We start from the raw sequence: 20,644 nt of genomic DNA, 5'->3' as shown, positions 1-20,644 counted from the left end.
GTATTCAACCTTAACAATTCACTTTTCGTCATCGAAACTCGCCATAATTACATTAAATAAATTATTGCATAAATTCATTATTTTTACAAAAAAATTTAAAGACTTACTTATCTACGTAGAAAATACATCAAATTTAAACAGAAACACGTTTACATTTGACATCATTTTATAGCATTCATTTTTTTAAATTTATTTGAATAAATAAAATAACTATTTAAGTATTTTTTTAAACAAAAAAATACATCAAATGTTAAACAGAAGCACGTTTACATTTGACTTCATTTTAGAGCATTCATTTTCTTTGTTTATTTGAATAAATAAAATAACTATTGAAGTTTTTAAAATTTATTTATCAATAATTTATGTTTAACCCCATCCAAAACTGCAATTGATAAGTTGTGTTTATGTGCACTTCTAATCAGATTTTTTTTTTTATCCTTAGCGATATCAGATCATTGCAATAATTTTATATCCCTTTGATAATCTTAAACAGATTCAACCAAATGTAAAGAAACCTGCTTCTTTATAAATATAATATATCAAGAAAATCTCATTTTATTAACTTTTGGTTTTAATTCATTAATAACAAAAATACCACTGTTATACATGTATAATGCAGAAAAAGATGTATCGATGTATATACTTACTGATTTAGTCGATGAGGGGTGAGATTTCATAGGGGACGAGTAAACCAAAGGGAGGATCCCCAGCAGGTAAATATTGTATAAAATGTACTTGTTCATTCTACCTGGCAGAGCAACTATACGATCTAAGCACCTGGGTACCAACTTATATACCGTGAAGGTACAAGGCAATAGGTGAGAAGGGATTGTCTCCGCCTTAGCGGAAACAGATGACCAACACGTTTTGGACAAGTTTTTTTTAATGAGATGTTTAGGTTTTGCAAGTATTTATGTAGCTTATTGAAGTAGGAAGTTGCAAACGAAGAATTAAGTAATGTGATACTCTCAAAAACAATCTCAATCTTTTTATATAACGATATCACAGGGTATTGTCAGAATTTACAGGATAGTTCTAAAACTGTTTGATTTGCAAGGGTGAATTTTAATCCCACATAATAATATATAACGAAGTGATTTATTGCGTTGTAACCACAAAAGTGATAGATAATAAATCCATAACGAAAAAGGGTAATGAGGACATTAAATCCATCCTGTTACAAAAAATATATATTCTGACAAAGTATGATAACGATCTGAGATTAACCAATCGTTTTATTGAAAACTTAAAATTTTGCGTAAACAATTCCATAAGACTATTGCTATAAACTAAAATACAATAATTCGCGAGCAAAATAAATGTATATATTAACTCAGATTCCCTTGGTTATATATATATATATATATATATATATATATATATATTGTGCTTATCGTATTCGTATATGTAAAGTTGAAGGTATAGGCAGGACTATAATAATTACATTTATCAACCATGTTTATTATAAGAATTAGACGCTTTAATATGGTTATAGCAAATACAGAATAGGGTTTGAATTTAAAAAAAAAACCTTGTGGACAAATAATTCATTGAAAAAACTCTAGAGATAATTCGTATGGTAGTTGAAATTAAAAAAAAAATGTTACCCTGCTTGTCCAGACTTCAATTCGCTTTTTTTGTAAATTGAATTACCACATCAAACTATTTAATTTTGTTATGAATTATTTTTACTAAATTCTTTATCATTTCTAATCGTCAAACAATTTTATAATTTGGTCTATGAGACTGATTTCATGAGAAATTAATTCTTTTCCAGATGGTTTTTTATAGATAAGAAGCGTAACAAAGTTGTCTCGTCAGAAGTCTGTCAGCTACAAAGAATAACTTCATTGACAGGAAATTTGTACTTTAATTTTAAAGAGCGACATGCCATACAATTCTATTTAACTTTAGGAAATGGGGTAAGATTGACACAAACTTTCCGCATACCTGCATCATAATCTGAAATAAATTGCATTGTTTAAGCTTCATTTAACTGTTTAACATACCAAGTGTTCAAAATTCTATAAATAGCATCACACGCTATCGTATGACATTCGAATTTCTACTTGATTTAAGTCTGTGCAATAATTTCATGTTTGCTTCATTTAAAATTTTAAAATTAGGGAATCTTTCACCCAAACAAGTTGCATTGCCGTGATATCGAAAGTCTGTTGAAAAAAAAAAGACATGCAGGGACTATCAAATATTTGGGATGGGTCTGTAGTTAAAAGAGGATAATAAATATTTTAACACACTAGCAAATTAGAAATTATTTCTGGTGATAACTGTATGAAAATAAAAATTAATATTTTTACCTAAAGCCCATTAATGATTTTAAAGTATCTGTGTTTGTTATACTTTTAAATAAAATGCAGTAATTATTTGAATTAATGTGTAAGAGTTGAACATTGAAATATTCATAATTGAATAATTTGATTAAACTGAATGGATGCACTAAGCTGTTTTGCCTAAAGAACAAGGTATCTTAGGCACCGAAATCGACCTTTGCCCTGCACAATGATTTTTTTTTTTTTGGGGGGGGGGGGGGGATCTAAGATGTAAGATTTCTAAATGATTTGATTTTATTTATTATCCGATAGTCGGAGCTTTCTATAAAAAAAGAAAGTTTTCTTTTTTAAAAAAAAACTATGACGTTATAACGTTTAAAGAGCTCCATGGTTATTTTGACACTTGGTTCAAATCGCAATTTAGAGAAAGTTTCAAAGATATAGACAGTCCCAGACTGGGAGAACAAACTTTCAGATGGGTAATTATTTATTGAACTTATAATCAAGGGAGATAAAAATACTGGTATATATTTATTTATTAAATTAACTTCGTAAAATTTTCTTAAGCATATTAAATAAATTTCAATTCATATTTGTTTTCTTATCCTGACTTGTTCTTTGTCCAGTATACAGATGTGGAAGACCCACAAGTTGTGCCGGGAGAGTAAAACCCACAAAACGCAACACATGCAAAAAATTTTGCATATGACCAAGATTTTCTTTCCCAACCACCGTCACGGTAGCTCAGTCGGTAGAGCGATCGCTTCGTGATCTGAAGGTCGTGTGTTCGAATCACGGCTGCGACTGACCTAAGTCGGTAAAAAAAAAAATAGGTAGCAACTGTTCCTTCGCCGGGTGCTCGGCACTACGAAGTGAAAATTGCGGGTCATTCGGATGAGACGTTGCAAACCGAGGTCCTATGTCACGGAAGGCGTTGACACAATAAAGAACCCTCACTGCTCAATCGCCCAGAGTGCCGAGTAAAGGTCTAAATTTGAAGCCCTTCACCGACATATGGTGACGTTTCTATGTAAGTGAAAAATTCTCGATCGGGACGTAAAACAATATACAATCAATCAGTCAATCTTTCTCAGCAAAATATAACAAGTATTGGGACTCTTAGATAGTGCATTATAATGAAGAGTTGGAAAGTGTTACTAAATAAAAAGAATAGTGTTCGATCAATGAATTTGTTAAAATATTGCCGTCCGAATTTCCTCTGTCAATGTTCTTCATACTTAATACATGTAACTATTTTAATTTAATAATACAAACATATTGAATGATGACAACTCTAAACAATTTATAGTCTCAGGTTACTTGTATTGTCCTTAATCTACTGGTATCTAAATTATGTAAAGGTCAATGATCATATTTATGTAATACCTAAGATAATGAAATTAAAATAAAGATTTTGAATTTCCTCTGCATTCTCAAAAATCTTCAATTGTTGTTGCATATTAACGTCAAATAGTGAAATATTTAATTGTAATATTGATATTCATTTATTACATGGTTATTTTGTCTGATATGATAGAATATTGTCTAAATTGTACTGTAATTGGGATTTCATTTTTCACTATTTTATTTGTCGAATTAAAGGAACCGTCAAGGTAGCCAGTCAGTAGGGCGTTCGCTCCGTGATTGGAAGGCTGTGGGTTAAAGCCCCGCCCACGACAGTCCTAGGTCGATAAAACGAAGGTAGCAACTGTTTCTTTGCCAAAGCCAAGCGCTCGGCACTTTGGAGTGAAAGTTACGGGTCTCTTAGATATGGCCCCTTGTCACGGTAGGCTTTGGATTCCTAACTGTTTAATGGCCCTGAGTGCCTAAATTTGAACTACCTTCACCGGTAGGCAGACGTTTCTATCTGAATAAAAAAATTCTCGAATGGGACGTAAAACAACATATACAATCATTCAATTGAACTTAAGGTATTTGCTCGGCTTGTTCGCCCATATCTTCTTATCTTTGATTTCGTAAATCATTTCAAGTAAGATGTTGCTATGTTTTAGCCACCATGGTGCTATGCGCTTAAAGTTCACCTTGAAAATAAATCCTTAGTTTTCCCTTTCACTCTAGAATTGTAATGAATTTATTTTGTCGTTTCTCAGATGATTTTTATTCGTAACGTATGATGCAACGATTCATATCATCAGTAGCCTACGATGCAACTATGCAACTATTCTTGAGCTGTCGTGTTTTAAACCAATATGTTGGATTTCTTTATCAACATAAAATTTACCTAAAGTGAGTAACAAAAATATTCATTGCTTATATTTTATCACAGAATACCAAATGTTGAAGAAAGAGCAAAACTTGACAACAGAACGGCTAAAAGAAACAATAGGCCCATGAACCACGTCGCTCACATAAGCACACTGGCTAGGAAAAAGCAGAAGTCAGTTCAGTAATGAAATCAAATATATAAGTAGTTTCAAAAAAATATTTCTCAGAGGGGGAGATTGTTCAAACTTAAGTCTACAACAACTGAGGATTCTTCCATATTTCTTTGCCTAATCATGGCTTAAGAATATTTTTCAAGATTTTTACAATATGTTTGATCTTCTAATGTGGCCTGCCCTGCCCCTACGGGACACGATTTGAACAAACTTGAATTTACACTAACCGAGGATGCCTCTGAATTAACATGACGTATCATCATAGTTGGCTTTGCTGTTCTTGAGAAGATTTTAATTATTTTTCCTAAATATTTCTTCGTACAAGTTTGATCCCTTGGGTGGCCCCTCTCTACTCATGGGCATCATAATTTGAACAAACTTGAATCTACATTAACTGAGGATACATCTGACTTGATTTTCATGTGCCTATTCATGGTTTTGTTGATCGAAAGAAGAGATTTTAATTGATTTTTCCTAACTTTGATCGCCAATGTGAATTTCCCATCCTACCCCAGGGGTGATGCATGATTTGTTCAGAATTGAATCTAAACTACCTGTTGTTGCTTCTGAATTAATATTACTAATTTTGGCAGAGCTGTTATTGTGAAGAAGATTAGTGGTTAGAGCGTTTGCTTTAGAGAAGCGGAGTAAGGAGATGTTCCTCACATCCAGATTGGAATCCCACTGCGTTGTGTAGATTACAATTGTTATCACCTCGCAATTGCGCTGGAAGGGATATACATGTTGTAACATGCTTGTGAGTAGGTGGGTGGGTGAGTGATTCTGTGCGTAACGAAAGTGACGTAATTCGCACCGAGATCGATGTCGAATGCTGCCTTGATTTATATTTTTTTATTTTATTCATCTATTTTGGGATCTTCCTGTATTCCAGTCACATAAATAAAATTGAACGAGGGCATAATAAAAATAGCATACAGTATTTTGCTTCTTCAGTGTGTAAATATTGAGTTGCTCCCTTTCTTAGGATGAAATTCTTTAAAACCATATGTCTGTTCTAATTTTTTAATATTCCAAATAATCAAAATGAATTTGAAATTCCATACCTATACTGGATTCCAATACTCCATAAAATCCTTAGAAACAAAGATACATGGCAGGTTCCAGTGAATGTTCTACAAAGCCTCTTTCTTTACTCCTCATTGAAATATTTACAGCAGTGAAGGAGAACTTCGGGAGTTCTATACAACAGTATATTCGAGAAGTGGAGTAAATCAGACGTAGATACTTAAAAACTCCAAATAACTTTTAGAAAATTTGAAATCACAAAATTTTAACAAAATTAATAACATCAAAACGTACGACTTTTCAACACTTTATACAACCATTCCCCACGATAAATTAAAGCTTGGCTTTTTGACATCATAGACTGCTGCTTTTTCAACAAAACTCGTAAATATACTTACCTTGTCATTGGTCAGTGGCAAAATTATTTTGTTAAAAAGCATTCTGATTGTACTTACAGGTACTCTGAAGTTGATATTAAAAGATATTAAAAATATGCTTGAGTTTTCTGATTGATTATATCTATGTAGTTTTTGGAGATCAGGTCTTTCAACAATCTGTTGGAACTCCCATGGGTACCCATTGCGTTCCCTTGTTAGTAGACATATTTTTGTATTCATATGAAGCAGAATTTTATTCAAAAACTTCTACATGAGAAGAAAACACTTGCCGTTGCCTTCAATTCGACATTTTGATATACCGACAACGTTTTATCAATTAACAATAGTTACTTTCATTCATATGTCGACTCGATATATCCCAGTGAGCTTGAAATTAAAGATAACACAGGGTCATATTTGAATATTTTACTAGAAAAAGACCTTAATGGTAACCTAACAACAAAGCTTTATGATAAATTAAATTTAGGCACGAAAATTAATAAATATACAGGCCATGAAGAATTGGTTTACTTTTTCTATCTGTAATGAACAACATTTTGAAAATCAATATTAGCATAGCATCCGACAAACAAAATTATGAAACATACACATTGAAGGCAGAGATGTTTTCGCTCGATAACAGAGTACCTTCGTTTTTGTTCACTTTAGCAAGGCTGATATAAAAATTGTAGACAAACAATAATAGCAACAAAGTATTGCACATGCACTTAGTTATAAATCTGAAATCATCATAATCATCACTGCTCAAAGAAATTTACACTGATAATAAATCAAATTAGAGCAGTGTTTCCATATGCGGTTCACGTACCTCATGACAAGGAACAATTCAAAACTCAACTTGCTCAATATTTATGGCATAACAAACGTTGCAATATTCGATCTTTTCCATTTGTATTGTATAATTTCCCATTTATATTTTAAAATTTAACATTTGTATTCTTTAATTTTTCATTTGCATTGTAATTTTTTTATTTGTATTCTATATGTTTTCATTTTTATTGTAAATTTCCATTTGTATTGTATAATTATCCATTTGTATTGTATATTTTTTTATTTGTATTGTATAATTTTCCATTTGTATTGTATAATTTTCCATTCATATTATAAAATTATACAATACAAATGAAAATTTATAAATACAAATGGGAAATTATGGAAAACAAATAAAAATTATACAATACAAATAAAAATTATACAATAGAAATGGAAATTTATAGAATACAAATGAAAAATGATACAAAACAAATGGAAAATTATAGAATTAAAATAAAAATTATACAATACAAATGAAAAATTATACAATACAAATGAAAAATTATACAATACAAATGGAAAATCATTATTATTATTTTTATTGTGTGCTGAAAACGCAATGAGTAAAATATTTTAACTGAAGATAAAAGTGAAATGTCCATAGGAGAATTACATTGGAGAAGAGCGTTTCTATAATTTAAAATTATAAATTTAAACTTAATTGTAATTAAGGTTACAATGACCTTGTCAGCACATACAACCTGTCATTGAGTCAAATGCCGACTGACGTTTTTCATACTGATTGCTAGCCATTATTTATACACTGAACTGTCTACGGATATTTCCGGTTTTTGTTTCCCGATCATGACAAGGAGCACACGGCGGGTGTGACCGGTCGGCAGGAGATGCTCACTCCTCCATGGTACCTGATCCCAACTCTAAATTTTGAGGTCCGTGTTTGCTCTGCTCCAAATTCGTATCGTTTCATTGGACTTTCGAGATTGAAGACTGTTCGTTATCATCATATTTCATGGACCTTTAAAAATCATCAGAGGTGGGATGAGGTGCCATGGAGGAAAAAGCATCCCCTGTCGACCGATGACACCAGCTGTTGTTCATTGGCATGATCGAATGCCGACTGTCGTTTTTCATACTCGTTAGTCCATTTTTTACACACTAAATTCTCTACGGATTTTTTCATTTGCCCGATCATGACAAGGAGCACACGGCGGGTGTGAGCGGTCGACATTAATATTATGTCTAATCATGATATGAAGAAAATTTGATATGGTGAATAAAAAGATGAATAATTTTTTATCTCACCCTGAATTAAAAATATGAGGTATATATGAAAATAATATTTACTTTCATACCTATCTAATTCACATTAAAAATCATAACGAAGCGTTGCTTTTTAAATCGGAATATCACATTGTTATCTGTGCTTGTAAAATAAAAATACATCCATTTACAAGAGTAATCTTTCCATCTACAGGAGTTATCGTTCTTCAAAATTTTTTAATGAAAAAAAATTGATTGATTGTAAAAAGTCTGGTTAGTCTGCATCTGAAATTTCTGTAACAATTAAAAGAATCATATGTTATGAGATAGAAATATCTCAATTTTAACAGTTTAAAGGAATGAGTATAAATGTTTTAGGTAAACTATTATAAGTAATTAATAAAAATATAAGCAAGTATAAGCAAAGGAAATAGAAATCAATATTTGTAACTTAATTCCGATTTGAATGAGTTTACTATATAATGGTCCTCATTATTAAACTCTGGTAAGACAATTCATTGGATTTCTTGGAATAATTTCCTTGGAAAGTTATCTCTCTTATCGGAGGGATGTTATACCTTAAAAGCCAATGTACACTGTGCTAAGGTAGAACGAGCTTTGATTGGTCACCTTCAGGGTACTGGAGATTCCAGGAAAATGTCTGCTGGATATAGTTCCTTTTCATGGGCGCTGCCTCATACAGATTCTCCTTTATAAAGATACAGTATATCAAATTATTGTGCCAGTGGACAATAGTGGCCTTTCCACAAAAATCTTGCGATTAAAATAACAATTTGACACCTCCATTTTCTTTTTTTTTTTTTTTTTTTTTTTTTTTTTTTTTTTTTGTGAAATAATTTTTTTTATTTATTTTAAATTAATATTTGCAATATGTTCTAATGTAACGGAAAAATAGATTTTTGTTCCTACTACATCTAAGAAACTTGTTAGAGAATACGAAAAGATTTGTCTTCCTCGTAAAATTTTTTTGTAACAAAACCTGGTCTTTTCACAGAAAAAATCTACGATTACAATTTTTTGACATCTCTGAATTTTTTTTGTGAAACCCGGCCAGCCACGACTGACCTAAGTCGATAAAAAATAGGTAGCAACTGTTCCTTTACCCAAGTCCTATTAATCGTCAAACTATCGATAAAATTTGCTACGTGCTACAATGAATCGTGAGGCCATGTCAATGTTATTTGCTCTTTTTTTGTGATAGCGAAACTAGGGATCGTGACGTCACGTTATTTACCCCCGGCTCAAGCAGAGGTTTACGGACATTTACACCCAGCTTGCCTTTGATTTGAACAGATTGTGTTACACGCTAAATAGTATGTTATTATATTTTACATAGGATGATATTATTTATTATTTAACATTTCTTTTGGACGTATTCACAATATCACCAAGATGAATTCAAAAATAATTACCACCAAACTGATTTTTTTTAATTCAACTAATAATATCTATTCACTTATATCATCATACAGCAATAGAATAGATATCTGCATTAAAATATTTCATATTTTTATAAGTAAAACTTTATTTGAAAAAAGAATATATTACTATACATCCTAAAAGACTTTCTAAAATACGAAGTCAAAAGGAATTATAGTTTTATATGCTTCAAAATGGTGTCAGTGATAAAAATGATTAGATCTGAACCTTGATTAATTTTTTTTTCTCTTGTACATGTGAAAGAAAATGGCTTTTTCATTGTTATTTCACATTATTTTTTTTTCAATTCTGGTTTTAAAATTATAATATGACAGAAATATGATACAATAAATTCCCCCTAATTACTTCTCATTTAAGTCATTCCTTTGAATATAAGCCAAAAAAGCATTTTTGTATACAAGTTTTCTTTCAAAAAATACTAGATTTTGAAGTGATTCTATTTTACCTTATTTTGTTGCACTCTTGACATCTTATATGTACTTTATTAAACATTGTTTTAAAAATTTTAACACACAATAACTCATTCAAAGTTTTTAAATCAATTCATCGCTCTGATATATTTTTTTTATCATTTACTGCAAGTTTTTTTTTCATATTTTTAGACTTCAAAATATGATTATTTGCTTATACAATATATATTTAAAAATATATGTTTAGTGATGAAAACTATTCTGTGAATTGAATGTAAAATGTCCAACAATATCTATAATTTTTTCATAGACATACTACATGTAATTTGATCTACAAATAGTATCAAATATGTTCTGCTATTTTTTTTTTAGTAAAAAACGGATGAAGTTCATTGATAATTATACGAAAAACATACGTAGAACAGTTTTGTTGCTCTCCTGACTGCACTAAAATTTTAAATTTAAGCCATAAAACACAAAAATTTATAACGGGTTGGTAACAACAAGTGCAGGCCTCTAAGTGGACTCCAAAATTTAGGCGCCAGCTGGCGCCTTATCAAAAAAAAATTAGTCGCCAATGCAAATTTTTAGTCTCCAGGCAATTTTTCTAAGGCGCCAACTTTAAAAGTTAATAGAATATAGGGACCCATGACGTTCCTAAGAAAATACGACATGTCCATGGCTAAAAATAATTTCCTCTTCTTTTAAATTTCTTTTTGATTTTTCAGAAAAATTGTTAAAAATGTGAAAATTCCGGAATTCGACGATCACCAAGTCAATTTAAAATGGTCGCCAATTTGGCGACTTAAGGAAAAATTTTAGGCGCCAATCAAAAATTTTAGGCGCCATGGCGACTAAATTAGTCGCCAATTAGAGCCCTGAAGTGGTAAGGAAATTGTTAACATAAAAGTATTTAAACTTGGATTTATATTTTGGATTACTAGTATTCCATATTTATGTCAGACACTAGCTGAAAGTATATATAGAAGATAAAAGATAAAAGTATATTTTACAGTATATTTTTGTAAACAATTGAGGTCAAACAAAAACATTGTATTCATCGATTTTTTTTCTTTATATTTCTTCATATTTGATGAGCAATAATTCTAAGATATTTGTTGCACTCCTGACCAAGAGCATATGAGTCTTTAATGTAGAATTTCTGAGGCATAAATTACATCAGATCGTGTTCTGTTGTTTCACTGAAGTTGAGGTGGAATTACTTGAACTATTTAACATTTTGTGGCTTTTTTTTACATTCATAAAAAAGTTCAAAGAATAGATAAATCACCCATGGATTGATAAAACCGAAAAAGAGACAAATAAAACTGGCAATATTTTAGTACTAAATTATTCAAATAGATCATTATTGATTAAAAAATATTTATTAGTATGAATAAGTCTTTTCATCACATACGAGTAGTTTGGATCTTTAAAAACAATGGGTTGCTCTACAGAAATATAGATCTGAAACACAGACAGACCCTGTAATTGATAGATCTATTTGGGGAAATTGTTCTTTGTGTCTTTATTTTCCAAAATAGAAATCAGAGAATCATAAACTGATAAAGTTTTTCCATGCTGCGGAGCAAAACATTAAATGTTGCACTCCTCACATAATTGGGTTTGCACAGATACTCGACTTACATTAATGCTGTTTGCGATTTATATAACATTTTCGACTTGTCATACAGTTTTTTTTTTTAAATCAATGTACTTTTTGTCTGTTGCACTCATGACATGGTATAACATTTTTATCGGCATCAGCCATGACCACAACTTGGTAAAACAAGAGTTGCCACAGTTAACATTTAAAGCTTAATACTTTGAATATTATCAGGAAAGTCTTTATTTCCAACATAATCCATTATTATTTATTTCACAGATCTTCAAAAACCATGAACTTTTAAATGACACAAAACGGTGCTGCAATCCTGACATTTTAGCATCACGTTTGGGCATAACTTTTTTGTGACTTGAGATAACAAGGTATTTAGGCAATATCAAAAGACATATGTTGAAATGTAGAAATTTATTTCCATTGACAGTAGTTTTGGTGCAAGTTCAAATTAAAATATGTTTCTGGTCATTTTTTTTATTCACGCTCTGACTCTCATCTGATCAGTATTTAAAATTACTTTGAAACCACTTATTTACGTAGGTTTGCTTTTTATTGTTTTCATGGTATAAAGTCAGAAGAGTCCAAAAAACTTAAGTCTCTGCGAAATGTTAAAATGTTTATACTTAACATTTTTTCAACGATACTAGTAATCAAATCCTCTCGACACAATAATTATACCTAACAAACAAGCGATTTTACAGCACGCATCATATGAATTGATGACAGATATCAAAAAGAGTCACATATACATGTACACTGTGATCAGGGGGTACAGGTTTGGATGTGTCACCTACAGAATGCATATAATTCCAGAAGAATGTCTGCAAAATTTTGATCTTTTTAAGAAATGCTACTTTGTGCACACATTTTCCCAAGTGCAAATCTATCTGCCATATTCTTCCCAACTGGTATAAAATACTTATGGCTAATACAGTACTTCATGTAAAAAAAAAAAAACAATGAGAATTTCTGTGTTTTTTAAATAATTTATGCAATATCATTCACAAATTCAAAAAATTGATTCCTAAATTGGAATATATAAATCAATAACAATTCAAACCCAAATACCTCAAACATAAAAAATCCCACTGAAAATAAAAATAACAATGACAAAAAGCTGCTTTCAGAAAATAAAACTGTTTAAAGCCCTCAATTAAAAAAAAACTGGAATATCACAGGATTTGAGACAAGCCTCTTATTCTAATACATAATAGACCCAATTTAAAATGATTAAAGTTCAAAGTCTATTTTCCACTTATTGAGGGCATCTAGTGTGACTCCACTTCCACCGCATACAACAACTAAGACAGATTTAATCTGACCCAGTTTTCCCCGAGTTTGAAGGTCCTTTAGTATGCCACTATACACAGCTGCTAGACTGGCACCACAAGCCGGCTCAACTAACTGTCGATGATCGTCTGAAACATTTAAACTATTCTTTAAGAATTTCCCTTCATTTCGTTTATTATTAAGTGATTATTTATTTTTTAGTGAATACAATGTTCAATAGAAAAATAGAGGTACTGTGAGCAATGAGTTCACAAAATGATACTCTCTGCTCCCATATGAGTATAAAGATAAAATTCATTTCTTGGCGTTTGTAAATAAAATTCTGTGGAAGTTCCATTGAATTCATTCAGAGGTTTAGGAAGACTTGTGGTAACAAAATGAGCACCTCCTTCATCGAGTATAAGTCAAACTCAATGTTTTGCTATGGGAAATCCTAAATATTTGTCGGATCAAAACGTGAAATAAGAGATGCACAATGGAGCTATGCAATAAAGATTCTATGAAAGTCTCATTAAATTTTATTCAAAGGTATAGGAGGAGTTGTGGATAAGTGGTAGGTATCCCCAGTGTTAAATAAAAAATGGCAAAAGTCCATCTTTTGCTATGGGAAAGCCAAAATATTTCCCAATGGAAAAGTAAAATAGGACGTGAAAATGGTACTTCATCATAAAACTTCTGTGAAAATTTCAGTGGAGTAAGAGAAGTTGCTGATTTGTGAAGGCTACTATTAAGCTTACAGGGAATGGCAATGGGAAACCCCAAATATCTGTCTTTTTTTTCGAAATGTAAAACCAGAGTTGCACAATGGACTTAGTAATAAAACTTCTATGAAAATATCATTAAATTTTAACAGTGGTATAGGAGGAATTGCAAATAACAGATGGGCCCCTATATTGTAGATAAATGGCAGCGTCCATGTTTTGCTATGGGAAACCCAAAATATGTCCGATCAGTAGTAAAGTAAGAGATCTATAATGCCGCTATGTAATAAAGATGTTTTGAAATTTTCATAAATTGCATTCAGTAGCATAAGAGGAGTTGCAGATAAAGGATGATTACCTACAAGTGTAATGGATGTACGGATTGACACCCCCATCACTTTATACCCCTCACTTTTCAAAGTAAGTTTCCATATACATTTAGACATAAAATATATGTAATTTGTTGCATACATATATGTACATGTACATGTACGCTACACTATTTTTCTAAATAAATTCTTTCTATTTCCAGAATCTTCTCCAAGAATTGGTTCTTAAATACAAATCAAATTAAATACTAACCTGCAAACTTCAGACATGCATCTATTGCCTGTTTGTCTGTACAAAGCTGGGATACTACTGTGTATTTTTTACACAAATCAAACACTTGAGTACATGGTGTGAGAGCACCAAGGCATTTGGCAACACTGTAGAAGTTTAAAGCATTGTTATAAATTTCAGCTTTACAATATTGATGTCCATGTCTAATTAGGAAGTAATTACATCTGAGGAAAAACAGAAAGTATAAAACCTTGTGATAGCTGGAATGGTGGTAACCTTGTCCTCTCTCAAGGACACATTCAAACAGTCTGCTCCTACAGTCTCCATAGCAACCACTGGAATGTGACCCCATCCTACTTTCTGCATACCCTGTATGACTCCACAAAGTAACCCCCCACCTCCAACTGAAGCAACCACTACATCAGGAGGGGAGGGGAGCTGTTCTTTGGCCTCTTCAACAAGTGACTCATGTCCTTCCCTACAAAGGAACTTGTTAATGTCGTTTACTCATTGTTAAAAGTTAACACATACAGAAACGGCGGTGTCTGATGAGACTGTAGGTCTACTGGTTCTCTTTGAAAGAGAAAAGTAGTGTCTGGACTTTAATCGCCCTTTTATAGTTTTCCATTTACAGAATTATGTATCCTGATATTTTCTAAAATTGTTCCAAGTTTTACTGAAATTCAATCCAAATTGTATGAGAAGTAGCATTTTGATTGATCTTCATATATTCCTTTTGTAGCTATTGCAACGCTATAAATAGAGTTATGAGCCTTGGTTTAGTTTGCTTGTGTGTCAAGTCTTCAATCAGACTAAATCTGTAGGAGAGAGCTTCTGAGTAACCACAATAATACTGTTCAACAAAACTGAGAAATGCATTTATTGCTGAAGTCCACTTGTGTATCAAATCTTATTGAAATCGATCAAATGTGAGGAAACAGTACAATTTAGAAATTTTTAAATAGGCAAACAGACAAGCAGATGAATGACAGACACCTTACCATGGCAAAGGCTCTTCTGGTCTTTGACCAGCAGAGCTTAAAAATGTAGAAACAAAAGACACCTTTAGAAGCCATGTCTTTCCAAGTCAAAATGCTAAGATATTCATTGTGCAGGACTATAATTATGATTGTAAGCAATCTTACCAAACATCTGGGTGATCAAATGGATGAACATACAAGCAATCTAGAAAAGAGTTTGTAATACATGTATACTTTGATTTTTTTCAGTTTTGTCTATAACTTGTGTTAAATATTTATTGAAAAACAACCCCCCACTCATTTTTCGTTACTATTTAAATTGTATCAACTCTCATCTTTATTTTCCCTGTTTATTGAGTTGACATTATACTACATGTATGGCCGGCCACCAAAAAATTGATTGCTTCAGTCTCCTCGGCTGGGTGACGTGGTGGTGTGTTTATTTATTTATAATTTATTTATTTTTTAAAAGATAAAAATAGATATACTAAGTATATCTATACGGTCATGCAGAGGCCTGCCCATCTCTACTTCACTAAGGAAGTGTTGAGGAGATGGAACAGTGATTTGAGGCTGGAAGCATAAGGTGAACAAATAAGAATAATAACAATTCTTATCACCAATGAACGATTTATCATAATAAGATTAATCAAATATATATAAATATACAAAATGCAAATAACTCCCAAGGTGATTCACCGAATGTTACAGTAACTCAGACCTATGACTTACTCTTAGACGTCCTTTTAATTTTTTCATTTTTCTTTTTTTTTTTATTTTTTTTTTTTTTTATTTTTTTTTTTTTTTTTATTTTTTAAACATTTTTTATCAAACCTATATATTAAAATAATTCATAGTTATTCTCAATTCCCTGTAATTTGTTTTATTTAAAACAATTTGCTTTATACTATGTCTGTAAATTATGGCTCCAATAACTGTAAATCCTTGGAGTACTGTTACGTCATACTGTGAAAAATGACGTCATATCAACAGAGAAGAACCCTGTCAAGTCGCCATGATGTAATTCAATATAGAAGAATATAGAAGACTTAAGGTAAGTACCTTAGCTATGATATAAATGTAGTGTTAGATACATTACAAAACTTATATATTACATGTGCACTTTTTTGTTTATACACTAGAAAATAGAAATACACATCTACCGGAAATGGCGAGGACAGGTTTGTCGTGCTAGAATGAATGGCCAATTCATTACCGAAACAAACCTGCATGGAGTTTGGGACTAGCACCTGATGAGAGTTCCCTCACAAAATTACTGGCATACTAGCCTATATCTTTTGGTATTTTTGGCATATTTTAGAATAATAAATACGCTATAGCACAAACTCAAAATTTCTAAATTTTATTTGGCATAACTCCTTCCTGGTCGTTTTCTTTATTACAATTTTCTTTTTTGTTCACAAATACGCACATATACAAATTCCTATAATCTATCATAATCAAACAATGTATAATACTGCATGTTGGTTTTATAGAATTATTTGTTGCCTACTTACCAGTATAATAGCATGCTTTTTTAAATATGTATAGTATTATTTGCTAATTAAAAAATAACTTATAAAATCTAAATTATTGTTTAACGTTGAGTGACCAGAATCGCAGTATACATTGAAAAATTTTGAAAGGTTTTAACCCCCCCCCCTTTTTTCAGTTTTGTCTATAACTTGTGTTAAATATTTATTGAAAAACAACCCCCCACTCATTTTTCGTTACTATTTAAATTGTATCAACTCTCATCTTTATTTTCCCTGTTTATTGAGTTGACATTATACTACATGTATGGCCGGCCACCAAAAAATTGATTGCTTCAGTCTCCTCGGCTGGGTGACGTGGTGGTGTGTTTATTTATTTATAATTTATTTATTTTTTAAAAGATAAAAATAGATATACTAAGTATATCTATATGGTCATGCAGAGGCCTGCCCATCTCTACTTCACTAAGGAAGTGTTGAGGAGATGGAACAGTGATTTGAGGCTGGAAGCATAAGGTGAACAAATAAGAATAATAACAATTCTTATCACCAATGAACGATTTATCATAATAAGATTAATCAAATATATATAAATATACAAAAAACAGAGCATAAAGTCAAATAAACTTCTAACAGAAACCACTAAAATGCTGGTTTAGTAGCATGTAGCTGCAGAACTGTAGTGTTATGGTTTTATATTTTAGTCTTTGACCATAACGCTACAGATCCCGTCATGCAAATATTGTGCAATTTATGGTCTAGATTTTCTGTGCACTATCTACAGACCAATAAACTTGCTTGTTGTGAATTTGTTGTCGGATGGCATAAAACTCACAACAAGCAAGTTTATTGGTCTGTAGATAGTGCACAGAAAATCTAGGCAAAATACATCCCCAAAGTGCGCAGAAAATCTTGCGCCGTAAATTGCACAATATTTGCATTATGGTATCTGTAGTGTTATGGTCAAAGACTAAAATACAAATCCATAATGCTACAGTTCTGTAGCTAAGTTACATTTATTTACTTTTTGAATTATTTTAATTTAATTTGAAAACAATCTAGAACAAAATGATAATTACATAAACAAAGAAGAAATGTATTACCTGGATCTTGTGCAATTTTAAGAGCAAACTGGTTAGCTTCATCCCAGACACTACCATGGATTTCTACAGTTGCATCCTACACATTGGCAAAATATTACATATTTTTCAAATCAATTTAACAAAAGAAAGGTACAAAAAATGCAACTAATGCCGTAAAAACTGAGAACAATTTAAACATGTTAAAAAATATCTGCCTTACGCTTTATGTTGATAGACAAACTGACTGACGAATAAACTAATAGCAATGTCCACTGGATCTGGAAATTTTAATTTTATCAGTTTTTGTTGTAGTTTATTCTTATTTATTTATTTTTTTGGAGGGGGTTGGGGTTAGGGGAGGAATAAAGTGCTACCTGGTCTCTGAGTTTTTCTGCCACAAATGCAGGAGTAGTTGTAGGAAGAACAATGGTAGCAGGAAGTTTAAGGAGTCTAGCAGCATAGGCAGCTGCCAGGCCACCATTCCCTCCTGAGGCACACACAACCCTCTTGCACCCCTTCTGTGCTGCCTGTTGAGAATATAAAAGAGAGAAAGTGGGAAATGGAATCTATTTATAGAAGCTTATACTGAGACAACAAGGAATCACTTATCACTGTAATAATATCACTGTAAATAAATACTTGTAATCATCAATTCTGACCTTCTGACAGAGATTGCCAACTCCTCTGATCTTGAAACTTCCTGGAACTTGGAGATTCTCTAGTTTGAGATAAACTGGGAACCCAGCACATTTTGACAAAGGTGTGCTGTGAATGGTAGGAGTTACTATGTGGAGAGGTCTTTGAATATCCATCTAAAAGGCATGTAAAGTAACCTGATGCAGTTTTTGTAAAATTCTGAGAATGCCATTTAAGATGAAAATATTTTACATGGATGTATATGTTTTGTGTCTATTCTTTTTCCACAAAACTTGTATATTTATAGCGCACAAAAAATTGTGCCCGATTCTGGATTTATTTCTCCTTATATTTAAATTGCCATCTCAAAATATCACTAACTGTTTGTTCCTAAAATATTTTTTTACTATAATTTTCACAACAAAACTTTCCCATAAACCTCTCCTTGGCCTAAAATTTCGCCTATTTACTTTATGCTGCCGTTTTTAGTGCGCTTCGTGCAGATGTCATCTACGAGCATTTGTGCAGTTGAGGTAAGAATTTGGAGAAATAAATCCAGAATAGACCACAATTTTTGCTCGCAATAAATGTAATACTGTTTTCTCCGTAGCTCTCCGGTCTGTCAGTATTTTTTTTCTTTTGGAGAGCATCAGTTCTGCAGCTACTCAAAGACTAAAGGAAAAGACACAATGAAATACTGGAACAGCTAGCGATCATATCAAACATACCTTATCCGATGAAAAACACAAGGTAGGCGTGACCCTTTTACTTTCGATTTCATACGTGAAACCCCCATGGAACCCCGATCCCGATACATTAAAAAGGTAAAAGCATACAATACGAATGTACCGGTAATTGAGAAAAGCATAACGGTAAATTAAAAAAAAATATTAACGGCAAATTGATTTTTTTAAAAATCTCATCAAAACATATTTTTCAATAATAAAATAATACTGTATATACATTCTAGTTAAAATTTCTGAAGTGACAGTAGACGAATGCATATTAAATAGTTTTATTTTTTTCATTAGAACGTCATCTGAAAAAAGAAAATATAACTACATTCTAAAAGACTTTCTAAAATATAAAATCAAAAGAAATAATTGGGGGGGGGGGGGTTATCTTCAAACTTGTTTCAGGGATATAGATGATTAGATATAGAGATTGATTGAGTTTCTTCTCTTGTATTTGTGAAAAATTGAATTTTTGATTGTTACTTTAGAATTACTGTCTCAATTCTGGAACGAAATTTTTTTTTTAGATATGAAAAAAATATGATACAATAAGTTCTCCTAAATTACTTCTTTTTGGGTGTTCAATTTTTCAAATTGAGCCAAAAAAGAATTTGGATTTACAAGTTTTCTTACAAAAAATGCTAGATTTTGAAGTTATCCTATTGTACCATATTTTGTCCCACTCCTGACATATATATATATATATATATATATATATATATATATATATATATATATATATATATATATATATATATATATATATACATATATATATATATATATATATATATATATATATATATATATATATATATATATATATATATATATATATATATATATATATATATACATTTGTAATACAGTTATGGAATGGGTATGAGGGAAATAGCAAATTTATGGTTCCCCAAGGGAGGAAACTTTTGTTCCCACATTTTATGTTTTTCTTCCTCCCCTTATCTATTTGGGTCACATAATAACACTTTTGATCATTAACTTACTTTCAATTAACTATTTTAATATTTGTATGTTTCAGAGTTATGTCCAAATACATGTAGACTCTTTTTTTCCTTTTTTTTTTTACAACCTCGGCATATTCATCTATGATCACAAGATCGATTCTCAGATTATAAGCACAGGCCCGTAGGAAGTAATTTCGGGGGGGGGGGGGGTGGGGGGGGCACATCTTAACAGGCAACATAAATAAAAGGTCATCGGAAGTTCTTGAGGTGAGCAAACATGTAAAGAAGCATTGTTTTCCAATGTATAGTACCTGTCGAGATTATGGATGGGACAAAACTGTAAATTAGCTTTGTTTTCTATAGTGAAAAAATATACTGGCAAAATTATGCACCCCTCTCCTTTCTATGGATCTGAAGCAACTTCGTGCTTATACAGCTTCTCTCTTTCTAAATCTTCATCCAGGAATTGGCAGAGAGAATGATTCTTGAATACTGTAATTATAACCCTCAAGTTTTTAGAAAGATACATGACTAGATTAAGATTTGTATACTCAGTACTAGT

The 20,644-nt window shown here is 31.5% G+C and overlaps 1 protein-coding gene across 1 annotated transcript; it reads right to left on the bottom strand.

The window, feature by feature from the left end:
- Positions 1–12,673: 12,673 nt before the first annotated feature.
- LOC133172556 (serine dehydratase-like) lies at positions 12,674–18,559 on the bottom strand. Its single transcript, XM_061307470.1, has 7 exons — positions 18,407–18,559; positions 18,122–18,274; positions 17,769–17,844; positions 15,338–15,377; positions 14,443–14,670; positions 14,214–14,338; positions 12,674–13,058 (listed from the first exon to the last, which is right to left on the bottom strand). Exons 1-7 carry the CDS (start codon positions 18,557–18,559, stop codon positions 12,871–12,873), a joined length of 963 nt encoding a protein of 320 aa, XP_061163454.1. The 3' UTR covers positions 12,674–12,870.
- Positions 18,560–20,644: the final 2,085 nt, after the last annotated feature.

The sequence above is a fragment of the Saccostrea echinata genome, unplaced genomic scaffold, assembly GCF_033153115.1.
Source record: "Saccostrea echinata isolate AGI-Se365-2 ecotype Australia unplaced genomic scaffold, CSIRO_AGI_Sech_v1 ptg000054l, whole genome shotgun sequence".
In the NCBI taxonomy this organism is placed as follows: Eukaryota; Metazoa; Mollusca; class Bivalvia; order Ostreida; family Ostreidae; genus Saccostrea; species Saccostrea echinata.
This window is presented reverse-complemented; position numbering and strand designations above follow the sequence as displayed.